Source organism: Protopterus annectens, chromosome 3.part1 (genome assembly GCF_019279795.1).
Source record: "Protopterus annectens isolate FY-2018-M chromosome 3.part1, PAN1.0, whole genome shotgun sequence".
In the NCBI taxonomy this organism is placed as follows: Eukaryota; Metazoa; Chordata; order Ceratodontiformes; family Protopteridae; genus Protopterus; species Protopterus annectens.
This window is the reverse complement of record NC_056732.1, coordinates 1,859,090,810-1,859,104,621: the sequence shown is the minus strand read 5'-3', so window position 1 is coordinate 1,859,104,621 and position 13,812 is coordinate 1,859,090,810. Positions and strand designations below refer to the sequence as shown.

The window sequence follows — 13,812 nt, the reverse complement described above, 5'->3', positions numbered from 1 at the left end:
CCACCCTGCTCAGCTTTCCACAATCACAACCATCATTAGAACAAGTGGTTGAGAAAACAGATAAGCAGAACAAATAATTTCAGCTCAGAAAGGATGGAAATCTGCTAACTGCGGGAATTGGCATAATGTTTTAGTGCGATTATTAGTATCGGCTCATGTACGCTAATGCAATTTTTATGGATCTCTACTGAGTAATGAAAGCATTTCCAGACAAAGTAAATTATACATTTGTTATTTATTTATTTGTTTTTAAAGTTAAGGACTTAAAACCAAACAGTTTAAATAATAAACATTTAAACTCCTAATGATACTGTTGATTCTGTAGGTTTTTCTGATATTTCATTGGAATTCAGCAATGTTACTGGAAATAATTTGCTGCAACATGGAACGTGCTTGCATATTTGGAATGTACAGTAATGTGTTTTGCTAATATTGTGTTGTACTTTATTACTAGACTTTGTAGGTATTTAGCAGAGCTTCAAATTCAGTATGGTACATAATAGTGTCCTCCATATTTTGTATGCAGTAAAATGTTTAATTCTACAAACATGCATTCTTAAGCCATCTATCCTTACTAATTGGTGCTTATATCCCAACTGTTCTTATGATGTTATCTAACCTGAGTGCAAGACAGGCTGTTTAATTTGGTTATAGCCGCTGTTAAAATGACAGCTTATACTCACTAAATGCTACCCGTAATTATCTGTGCTCTTATTGGTCTGTAATGAGTCTAGACCTACATAGTTCATAGTAGCAGCTAAGGACAATGAAGTTCTCTAGGATATGTTCCATTCAAAATATAATACAGTGTAAAGCTGATATATAGGTGATTAGCAGAAATACTGACATCAATGCATTTGGTCAGCCATGGTGGTGTAGTGGTTAGCATTGTTGCCTCACAGCAAGAGGTTCTCCAGTTCGATTCTCAGCTGGAGCACCTTCTGTGCAAAGTCTGCATGTCCTCCCTGTGGTTTAGTGATTTTTAAAGATATGCAGAGTGTGTGTGTGTGTGTGTGTGTGTGTGTGTGTGTGTGTGTCTTCTGTGAAGGCTGGGCACTGGGTTGGCAACTTGTCACTGGAAAAACTCCACTGCCAATCAATTGGTGGACTGGTGATCTGCTGTGGTGACCCCTAAAGGGAGAAGCCGAAAGACATTCCTTACTGACATCAATGCATTTGTTTATTTCATTATCTCATAACTGTTTTTGCTTTACTTATGTTCTGACTCAAGTTTATTCATATATTTCTGATATATGCTTGTAATATCCTGAAAGAGCCCCTGACATGGCAATTACTACTATAGAATGGTAAATTTTTTTATATACCTGCATTTGTTTTCTGGGATACAGCACTGATCTCCATGGACCATTTTCATACTCAGCCTGGGAGTGTTGCTTGATTAAGTGACTTGCTCAGAGCCACAGAATTAGGCAATGGAATCCAACCTTGCACCACTAGACCACAGGAAACATTTCCCTAACCCTCTAAGCCAGCTCTGCCAAACATTTCTAAGTGAAAGTTTAGCCTCATGCTCACTTGAGCTTTTAGCCAAGTGGCATGTTTTCAAATAGTGTCATAGTCGCTTCACTGGCCGATTGTATGACCATTTTCTCTTCTCTTCATAACTAGTCATGTCCTCATCTCTGCTCTTCTCCGTTACTTTGTAATTCGTGGCAGTGAAGGCCGGGGAGAGCAGCCTTACAGTTTCCTATTGCATTTTACTTCTTAGGTACAAAAACTTTTCTCCCTTGTCCAACTACTATCCCAGGATGCATTTTTTCCAAATGTGTATGCTATTTCACCCAGCAATACAGCTTCCCAGAAGCTCAGAGATTTGATGAATAAGAGCTATACAAATCAGGACAAGCAAGGCAGCACACACTGATAAAATATGGATGTTTTAGCTTACTATTATATTTTCAAATTTAATATAACAACTATGTAGGAGCAACAGTTCACAATTATCCTAACAGTGCTATAATTATTATTCTGGGTGGTACAGTGGTTAACGTTTTCACCTCACAGCAACACTTTCTCCGGTTCAGTTCTTGGATGGGGTGCCTTGCCTTCTGTGCAGAGTCTGCATACGTCCTCCCTGGATTCACATGGGTTTTCTCTGGGTACGCCGCTTTCCTCCCACATTCCAAAGACATGCACCTGGAGCACTTCACACTGAAAATAGGCTCTGTCCTGGTCAACAAATGTTAAATAAATAAATTCATTGTGCAGCATCCAGAATGTAGTCAGTGGAAATGACCTATAATTAAATATTTTTAAATAAGGTTTTTCCTTATTATATCCCACCTACGACTACTGCTTATGAAATTAGTCAGTGACTGATTCTCTTCCCATTGGTTCAATATGTGGTCCTTCAACCTACAATCATATGTACTACTGCCATAATCAGACTTGTATAAAAACAATAAAATTATGTGATATTTAATACTGGTTATATCGCTCTAGAAGATAGTTGGTCCCTCAAGTGCCTTTTGCACATGTTAAAAAGTATTGCTACATATATAAATAAATATAGTCTCAATGTCATCTTAATGAACCAAATTATGACCAAAATTAACGTTTACATTCTTTACGGATTTTTTTTTTTTTTGCTGCTATACTTTGGTCCCCGAATGCAGCCCACACCATTTGTCCTTGAAATTCTCAAGATCACTCCACTCCCCTACCGTACCCCCAATTCTCACCACCTAAACATCATCTACTGTTATACCTCCTTAGCTCCATCCTTTCTCATCTCTACCAAATACAAATGACATTGTATTACTCTGCATTTCAACTCCACCTGTACTCTTACTGTTTTCCGTTCAGCAATCAGCTCCATCCATTCCCTACTACTATCCTCCAACTTTTCTTTTCTTCAATTGCTTTACGTTTCCCTCCAACCATACCATAATTTGAATATCGCCTTTGTTCCTGCCACCAATATAATTTCACAACTGTTATACACTCATTCTGTCACAGTGAAACCCTCCCAGCACTAGTGTTTGCCCTTTCCTCTACTATAACTTCTCTCTTTATATTATCGAGTATTACCTCCATCTAAAAATTAATGATCAGCAGACAGCCACAGCAATTTCACTATAAATCTCAGGACTACAACTAGTTTCCCTAATATCTCTCCAAGTTTATTTAACATTACCCTCCTAAACTTCCCTATATTTACAGTACTGAATATAAGCTCCAGAACCACCATTATCAAATTGCAAAACCTCCTCAGAAAAAAATAGCTTTATAAACACCATCCTAAGTAGCTCTCTCATTGCAAAAAATATGGCAACATCCACCCAAATCCTAATGCAAACTTTCCACACACAACCCTTTCCTAAACTAAAAAAAAAAATTAGACCTGATCACACTGAAACTTCATAGCATCAGTAATAAAACTAAAGAATTTCATGATTGGTTATCACAATACCCACCTGATGTACTAGCTGCCACTGGAACTTGGTTCAAATCCACAATAAAATACTATGAAATAGCTGCAATAAAATATTCTGATTTTTTTAAAACAACGCTTTAGAGCTAATTGCAGCTCCTTGGCATCCATGAATCGTGTGCTCACAACTCGCCCTTTACTCTGAATACATGAGTGCCCCAGGGATCGAATGCCTCTGAGTATCACCCTTACTGCAATAACACGTCCCCCTATACTCTGCAAATATGGATGTTTCACCTCTTCCTGGGATCAAATGCCTCTGAATATCCCCCTTACTGCAAGACCGTGTCCCATGTTGAATTTGCACTCAAGTTCTAATTAATGTATGTCTTTCCCCACTAGCTGCAGTTTTTATATGTTTTATTCAACCTATGTACTTAACTATAGATCTTAATAAGATAGTGGCAGGTTTCTTGTCTAGAAATACTGGCAGTGACCTATGGCATTATAGTACAACTGATGTTTTTTTCTGCTGCTTGGTCTGCTTCATGGTCGTTGGCGAGGTATTGCAGTTTACTGCACTCTGTTTCGGTTTTCATTACCTACTACTTTTCTTGCTGAAGCACCAGTCAAACTAAGGCTCCTTCTATATCCAGCATCTGAAATGAGTTTATTTTCTTCCTGGACATAGTCAATAAAGTCCAAGACTCAGGCAAAATTGTTTCTTTCCTATTTTTAGACATATAAAAAGGCCTTTGACACAGTCTCCCACCCATTACTTTTATTACAACTCTCAAAAATTGGTGTCTCCCCCCTTAACTGGTTCTCCAGTTCCCTATCACACAGACAACAGGCAGTTAAATGGAAGAACGCCATACTTAGTTGTAATAACTTTATACAGTTGCCATTTTTCCTCAATTACTAAGTATTCGTTTGCTGTTTTTTTTATATATATATTTTTTTGTTCTCTCTGGCCGTCTCCCATGCATGCAGATCTGATGAAGCATACATGAAAGCACTAGAAGGAAAAAGACCAATTCTCTAATTTCAACCTGCATATTAACATTATTTAACAATTGTTGTTACTAACCTAGCTATGCCCTAGGTTTGACTCTTCAATGGGAAATGAAAACCGCCCGCCAACTGATGCAGCTACCACCCAGTTCACTCCTGTTTGGATCCTGGAATACAAGCCTACAATGGGTCCACTCCCAAACTACATGATCAACAGGAGTTATTCTTTTTTGGGAAATCTCTGACATACCTTATGAATGCTGTTTTCTATTATTCATAAACCTGAAGGGGCTGTTAAATGGCTCTGTTGAGTGATTTCATTGTGTGCTTAGACCGTCTTGAGATTTGAGGTCTGTGGTATACTATAACTGATTTAAGTTAAGTTTTTTGACTGATGGCTGTGTATATTGTTGCTAAACTAAAACTGTTATAAGTTATCCAACAATAATTCCTGACTAACGCATCAGACCCAACATCCTTAATCCCCTTTCTTGGCTGTTCAAATCACAGCCAGGTCAAAACCGGGTCAAAAAAAAAACCAAGGAGTCCTTGTCAAGTTTTTGATAGTACTGGATATGTTTATCCTTGTTTTTTTCATGATTAGACTTTACACTGCAGAAAGATTCTAATTTGTAATTACTCTATTAGAACTAATAATTGCAATGTTTGCTTGGGTTATTTTCCTGGGCCCTAACCAAAATGGTTATTAAGATCCCACATTATCCCCAAGATATTTTGGCTGATGGCTGATCATTGCCAGAATTAAGCGGCACCATTGCAAAGGTCTATGATTTGAACCAATCATCTTTCAATAATGAGGCATCCTCCGGATCAACCAAATAAAAAGCATTTATTCCCTGAATTCACAGCCTTCAGAACTGCTAATGGACATAGTGAGACTAATTCAGTGGTTCCCCTACCATGGGACCTGAGGAAGACAACACCCCTCCACTGGGGGCCAGTGCACAATGTACATTGATGCTGATCAGGCATTGGCCACGGCTTGCTGCTCGGAAACCCGCAAGGGACATTTTACCCAATAAGGTAACACCAAGAAGGCTTAAGCTTACTGGCCATGGCCAGTAGCCATTCTAAAACCAACCAAATACTTTGGTCAGCTGACTGGCTCCCGAAGCTCCTGCCACTGGAGCTCAGGATGGTAGTTGATTGGCCTTGTCCCTGGACCAATAGAGTACTCTCTTTCCTTCCTGCCAGATTTCGCAGTTCTTTGATTGGCCACAGTCTCCACCCCTCGTTCTCCCTCAATCAGCACACACTCCCAGAGCCCACCACTTTTTGATGGATCCCAAATGGACTTTCATCCTTCCGCCCCTTTCAATTTATGTAATTTTTCTTTCTCTCAAGATGACTGGCCGAAGTTAAAAGGGCCTTTCCTCTTCAAGGGAAATCACCTACCATGTACAACCACTGATTGGCAGATCAAAAAAGTTTCTGATTTTGATAAGTTGGAAAGTCCTTGTGGTGTATCCAATGGAAAACCGCCCTCATTAGCCATATTTTGTAATATGATTTAAGGATCACAATCCTTGATATATATATATATATATATATATATATATATATATATATATATATATTTATATGCACAATGTTGAAAGCTTATTACATTTTATGTGCACTGCTCATCTGCCCACACTATTCTGATTAAGAAAATATATTTAATATTATAACATTGAGCATTTGATTTTACTTAATTCATGTTATCATTAGTTCTCTGGAATTTATTGAATAAAACTACAGAAACCGAATACTCATAATAATTAAATTTTTTCTCCAAGGAACCTGAAGATTTTTTGGACTTTTTTTCTCATTTAGTTTCTAATGTGACAATTTAGGATCTCTTAATTGAACTTGGATTCAGCGGTACTACCACTTGTTTCATAACTTTAATATCCTCATGGAAAATAATACGTAAATTGTAGTAGTTCCACACATCAAACTCCTACGTGTAGCACACATAACGACCCTTTTATTAGTATATGTGTGTGACAACTTCTGTAGTAAGTACTCATATGATAAGTCAGTACACATGTGATAACTCCTATGGTTAGTACTCATGTGATAACCCCAGACATTAGTACACTCATGAAGACTCTTGCAGTTAGCACATATGTGATAACTCTTTTTGTTAGTGCTCATGAAATAACCCCAGTAGTAATTACACTTGTAAGGACTCCTGTAGTTAAGCGCAACCTACAGCATTGGATGGGGACCAGGAAATTTACACCAGTCCTGGCACCCATGTCCTTTATGGAGAGAGAGAGTTCATAAATGCCTGGCCCTAGATGTCCTATTTGGATACAGGACCTCATTATTCTTTCGGAAAAACTTTGCTAGGTTTAGAAAGGACACCTAGGTCATTAGCCTAGTAACAGTCTAAAAAACTATAAATCTAAACTCCAGTAAGTAGTATTCTTGTAAACCCAGCAGTTATTACATGTGAAAATGCCTACACAGTTAGCATTATATGTGATGATTCCTGCTGTTAGTGTTTCTGCAATAACTTATGCAGTTAGCACTTAAATAAGTCATGCAATTAGTACATACATGAAGACGTTTGTATTAGTATATACGCAAAAACTTCTGTAGTTGCTACTTATGAGATAACCTGGTAGTTACTACACAAGTGAAGACTTCTGTAGTTAGTATACATGGGATAACAGCTATAGTTAGTACTCATGTGATAACCCCAGTAGTTATTACACACATGAAGACTCTTGTGGTTGGTATGCATGTGATAACTCCTGTAACAATTAATACTCATGAGATAATCATAGTAGTCATTACACACGTGAATACTCCTGGAGTTCGTATTAAATGTGATAACTCCTGTAATTAGTACTCAGATGATAACCCTGTAATTACACACATGAAGACTCTTGTATTAGTATATGTGTGATAACTTATGTAGTTAGTATACATGGGATACCAGCAAGAATTAGTACTCATGCAATAAGCCCAGTAATTAGACACATGAAGACTCTCATATTAGTACGTGTGATAACTTCTGTAGTTAGTATACATGTAATAACAGCTGCAGTTATTACACACATGAAGAGTCTTGTGGTTAGTATGCATGTGATAACTACTGTAATAATTAGTACTAATGAGATAACCATATTAGTTACTACACATGCAAACACTCCTGGAGTTTGTCTTAAATGTGATAACCCCAGTAGTTATTACAGACATGAATACTCCTTTCTACACATGTGATAGCTCAATTAGCTAGTACTCACTTGATAACTCCAGTAGCTATGACCCTTGTGATAATCCTGCTATTTGGTGTCAAGTAATAATGACTGTAGTAAGTACTCCTATGATAACTTCTGTAGCTACTACTCATGAGATAAACCGGTAGTTATTACACATGTGAAGACTCCTGTAGTTAATATATATGGGATAACATCTGTAGTTAGTACTCATGAAATTACCCCAATAGTTATTACACATATGAAGACTCTTGTTGTTAGTCCTTATGTGATAACTCCTGTAATAACACGTGAATACTCCTGGAGTTTGTATTAAATGTGATAACACCTGTAATCAGTACTCATGTGATAACCCCAGTAGTTATTACAGATGTGAATACTCCTTTCTACACATGTGATAGCTCAATTAGCTAGTACTCACTTCATAACTTTTGTAGCTATGACCAGTGTGATAGTCCTGCTGTTAGGAGTCATGTGATAATGACTGTAGTAAGTACTCATATGATAACTTTGGAGGGTAGGTTTCTTTTGGAGATTAGTACATACAAATCAGTATAGCTTGGCGAGTTCTCTGTGGTGGATATTTCAAATCAAGTCAGTTCAATTCTTTTCATTGATGATTCATAATAAAGTCTGCATTTACATTTCAGGGAAGGCAGTATAACACAGAAGTACTTGGCAGTTTCCCTCTTACACACCAACACTGTTTCACTAAGTATCACATCAAATTAAAGCAGGTGCTCAGGTGGTTTAGTATCGACTCCAGTTCAGTCCAATCTGGGGAATGACAATTCAGAAACTGTTTTAAAGAACATATCCAAAATAAATTGATTCAGAGAACACTCATACTGCCTAAAAAGTAAAATTCTTGCGAGCTGTACAGAATACACAATGTCCGAGTATTGCAAGATGGAAGTAAGATTATATTGAGTATTTATGATGCTCTTTGACTTGCTGATGTGCAGTAAATCCATCACTATTTGGTCAGAGGATACCTAGTATGCCAGATACAGGTCATCTATTAGCAGTCTGTAGGTTACAGAGTATAGTGACAGAGCTTTGAACCATCCATGCAGGACACATTGTTTAGGCCTTGTATCCTTTTAGTAAGGTATCTCTGCTGTTTGATGGTAAGTACATAGAAGCCTCAAGTATGTGGTAGTAGCTTTACTTTTACTGATATTACTATGGTCTAGATATTTATTATACAGTTTGCTGTTACTTACATCAACCAACCTATCAGCAAAGGTACTATTTGTAGACTTTGCTATAAGTACTGTCCATTCTTCTTAAGGGGGTATTGTAAGTGAGCAAAGATTTGGTGGAATTATTAGCAGTATTCCAGCAGTCAGTTACAGGGATTACATCTTTCTCAATCTAATTAAATAGTTATTCTCTATCTTAAAATGGATATGTTCCATACCTAACAACATATGACACCAGGAATGTCATATTAGATTACTAATATCCAGTATTTTTAAACCTCATTTTCAAGACACCCATGATCCCATACTTTGTCATGATGACCTAGTGTACGCTGGACATGGGCATGATGAATGGCTTCTCCTGTAATCAAATAGAACTTTGAGAAGACCTCAATGTAAAAGGTACTGGAATAAATGTGGTGGCCAAATAAAGTGGACAATTAAGTAGACCCCCACCCTGATTTGATTCTAAGCATCAGGAATTTTTTCCTTGAATACTCTGTGAGTTTTGAAAGGAAAGAGCCTTGAGTTCAAAATTTTATTTGTTTTATCCAAGGCAATTCTTAAATAATTATAGTATGTTGCACAAGTTAGAAGTGATATGTGTTCATATACAATGCATTAGTTTAGCCCAAATTTAAGCTTAAGCCTGAGACCACAAGAAATAGGTCTGTCAATTATATAATCAGTTATCGCTTTCTCATGTTTAGCAACCACCATCCATGCACCAAGAAAAGGACAATGAATTAGGCCTCATGATAAGCATGCCTGCAGTGGAGACATTTTCTGTCAAATGGGATGCAATTGCTTCCACCAGGAATAGCTGTGAGAGCAGGGTTATCCCTGTCTCACATGTAAAGAAATCCTGAAAAGTAAGTGAGGTTGCATGGTCACAACAGGTGAAACTTTTCCACAATGCAGGTAGACAGAAATAACACAAAACTAACCTCAGGGAGAACTAACCGAGTTGAAAGCTTTTTAAAAGTCCAAGAGAAAAGCCACAGCAGGGGTATTCTAAATATCATTTTTCTGGACATTAAGCCAAATCCTAAATAAATCAGGCCATCAAGGTGACTTTTGAAACCCTTGTTGGAAATGAGCTGTACAATATAGTATAACATTTTCTACATAACTAAAAAAAAATTGGCATTGACTTTAGTCTCAAGAGGCACAAGGGAGATATCGCACAGTTAACTGGGCAAAGTCAATCATTGCCTAACTTATGAAACAACTGTCCTTCTGGAAGACAATGGAAAAGAACCTTGCTCCTTAGCCTTTTAAAGAACAAGATAATCTAAACATGTTATTCAGGGGTAATGTATAAAATTAAACATTAGCAGAACAGCAAGTATACAGAATCTGAAACATAAGCTAGCACAGATAATATGGGTGTTACTTAAGACTGATAGGTCATACGGGAATGCAATACACTTCCCTTATTAACAACAATTTAACAAAGGATAACACACCAGCCCGGATTTGCAAAGGCAGATTATGCCTGCTCAACTTGGTTGAGTTCCTTGAAAAAGTTACTGAAACCGTGAATAAGGGGTATACAGACTACACTGGTTATCTAGACCTGGGCAAAGCCTTTAACAATACGGGTTCATAGGAGGTTGCTAAGGTAATGGCCCTAGTGCCTTTACAAGCCTAGCCATGTTGTACACATGTTCCCTAATTGTCCTTGATTAGATGTTCATTATTCACATAGTGAGTCTATGATCAGTACCGACTACCCCTGTCCATGAGAGACATAGCTGCAACCCCAGGAGTGAATTTTTAGTCTCCCTTCCAATTCTCTAGGTTGCACTTGAATAGGGTTACTGAGGAGCTCTGCTTCATATGAATTTGGAATTTATTTCAGAGGAGAGGCAATCTCTAAGAGATATATTTATCTCTCCAGCATGTTCTGTTAATGTCACAAGCTAGGTTGAGATCCCTGGAGGTAGTGACTCTTGTCCCATTTGATGTGCGGACTTGGAGCATTTCCATTAGGGCAAGACCAGAGAGTAGACTAGGCTAGGCACAAGTTTCCTCTCAGCAGCCTATAAGATGCAGAGTACAGTGACAGGGCTTTCAGTCTTTCCACGTAGGTCATATTTTGGGGCGCTGAATTTTCTTTGTGAGAAACCTCTGTGGTCTCTCCAGCTGCAGCAGGTGACTGGTGATGTACATGCAAAACAGAGAACTGTACTCTATTAGTGGTGTGATGAGGGTCAAGTAGAGAGGAGTTGTAACATCCTTAGTCTTGGATGCAATGCCCTTACTTATGAGGTGCACAACACAGAAGGCTTTCTTTACCATGGGGGACACATGGTGATCAAAGTTTAGATTGCTATCAATCCTTGTTCCTAAATCTTTCACCAATGGATTTACGATTAAGGGGAGTTATCAATACTGTAATTTGCAGGGAACTCCTCTTTGCCAAAGAGCATAATAATGCACATTTTGGTGTTTAATTTTAGTCCATGGCTTTGGCACCAGTCATTTATTTTATTTATTTATTTATCATTTGTTTACCAGAAAAGTCTGACTTGGAGCAAGCCATTTTTTAATGGATGCCCAGGGAGAAATGCTCCAGATGCATGTCTTTGTAATGTGGGAGGAAACAGGAGCAGCCAGAGAAAACCTACACAAATGCAGGAAGGACATATAGACTCCTTACAGAAGACACCCCAGCTGAGAATCAAACTGGAGAACCTCTCATTGTGAAACGACAATGCAAACTGCTGCACCATCTATGTTAGCCCCTTTTGCAATATGTTAACACCTTTGGGGGACTCAGTGATTGCACCCATCAGCAGACTTGGTAAGCTGTCTACTTTCACTTGGTCTTTTCAGAAATAGATTCCAAACAGTAGAGGGTCCAACAGAGATTATTGTGAAATGCCAGTGGTAAGTGGTTTAGTGGTAGAGGTGGAATCCCCAACTTTGACAGTATGCATTTTGTTAGTGAGCCAGTTATCTACCCATCTAGTGACATAAAGGTTAATCCCTAGATGGTAGAAGTTCTCAAGAATAGCTAAGTGGGGAATTGTGTCAAAAGGCTTGGCTAAATCAAGATAGGTGGCATGTGCTGTTTTGCCTTCATCCATGGCTTTGGTGATATTCTCAAAGTCCACCGGGTTTAATAAGCATGATCTACCCTTAATGAAACCAGACTGGATCGGGTCAAGAGTTTGAAGGTCGCCTATGTCCATGATAATTCTTTCCATGGCCTTGCAGATAAGGCTGGATAGACTTATGGGTCTATAGTTCAAAGGATCAGCTGATGGTCCCCTTTGTGCTAGGGGATTACTGTTGCTCTTCTCCACTCTGCTGGAACAAAGCCAATTATCAGGCTATGGTTAAGGAGAGTGCTAACTGGTCTGCTAGGTCCTGTTTTAGATTGCTTAATAAGCATCCTGGGATGTTATCTGGTCCCAATAAGGTCATGTTTTTACCTTGCACAGCACAAATATGACCTGCTCTTTGGAGATACTAGGCAGAGGACAGGTGTTGTGTGTACTACAAGTTCAGCACATAACTAAAGAAATGCCTTATGACTGTCCTTAGTTTGGGATGTTAATTTAGATTCATAATTAGCTTTACAGTCTTCAGTACTACATCATGTTCTGTGGTACTGCTCACTCCGAGCCTTCACTTCAGTACCACACCATGTTCTGCAGTACTGCTCACCCAAGCCTTCAGTAGCACACCATGTTCTGCAGTACTGCTCAAACTGCCTTCAGTAACACATTGTGTTGTGCAGTACTGCTCACTCCCAGCCTTCAGTACATCATGTTGTGCAGTACTGCTCACCTTAACCTTCAATGCCACACTATGTTCTGCAGTACTGCTCACTCCTGCCTTCATTGTCACATCATGTTCTGTAGTACTAGTGACTTCTTGCCTCCAGTATTAAATATTTTGTAGCACTGCTCACCTCACATATCAATGTGCATCATGTTCTATAATACTGTTCATCCAGGATTTAGTGTCACACCATGTTCTACAGTACTTCTGAGCCCCAACATTCACTAGTACACCATCGTCTGCTCAACCCCAGACCTCACTATCATTCCATCCTCTGCAATACTGCCCAGCCCCAGCTTTCAGTATCATGGCAAGCTCTGCAGTACTGCTCACAACCAGCCTTCAGCACCCCACCATGTTCTGCAGTACTGTACAACCCAGACTTTAATGAAACTCCACAATCTGCAATATATACTGTGTCTAGCATTCAAAACCACACCCAGCCTTCAGTAGCACACTGTGTTCTACAATACTGCTTACCTCAGCATTCAGTAATACATGAAGGTCTACAGTACTACTCACCCCAGCTTTTAGTATACCATGCTCTACAGTAATGCCCATCGCCAGTCTTCTATACCATATCATGTTCTGCAGCACATCTCAACAACATTCTTCACTGCTAAACCATATTTTGTAGGCGTGTTCACCCAAACAATTAGTACCACATTTTGTTCTGTAGTACTGTTTATCCCAAGCTTCTAGTAATGTAAAATATTCTGTAGTATTGTTCATGTCAGCTTTCAGTGTAGTACCACACCATGTCCTACATACAGTGCACAAAGGCCTTTAATGTCATATTACATTTGGCAGTACTGCTTAACCCAGCATTCAGTACCACACCATGATCTGCAGTACAGCTCATCCTCAGTCTTCAGTGTAGTACCACACTATGTCCTATATACAGCCCACACAAGCCATTAAAATATTACATTCGGCAGTACTGCTCAACCAGGCATTCAGTACCACAACATGTTCTGCAGTACTGCTCAACCTCAGTATTCAGTGTAATACCACACCATGTCCTATATGCAGCTCACACAAGTCTTTAATGTCATATTACGTTCAGCAGTACTGCTCAACCAAGCATCCAGTACCACATGTTCTGCAGTACAGCTCATCCTCAGTCTTCAGTGTAGTACCACACCATGTCATATATAAAGCCCACACAGCC

At 38.8% G+C, this 13,812-nt stretch overlaps 1 protein-coding gene across 1 annotated transcript in view; it reads right to left on the bottom strand.

The window, feature by feature from the left end:
* LOC122797934 (zinc finger protein 271-like) overlaps window positions 1-12,701 on the bottom strand; it is a 135,609-nt gene extending 122,908 nt beyond the window's left edge. Inside the window, exon 1 of the mRNA XM_044066453.1 lies at window positions 12,503-12,701. Coding sequence (XP_043922388.1) covers window positions 12,503-12,701 — 199 coding nt within the window. The remainder of the gene's footprint in view (window positions 1-12,502) is intronic.
* Window positions 12,702-13,812: the final 1,111 nt, after the last annotated feature.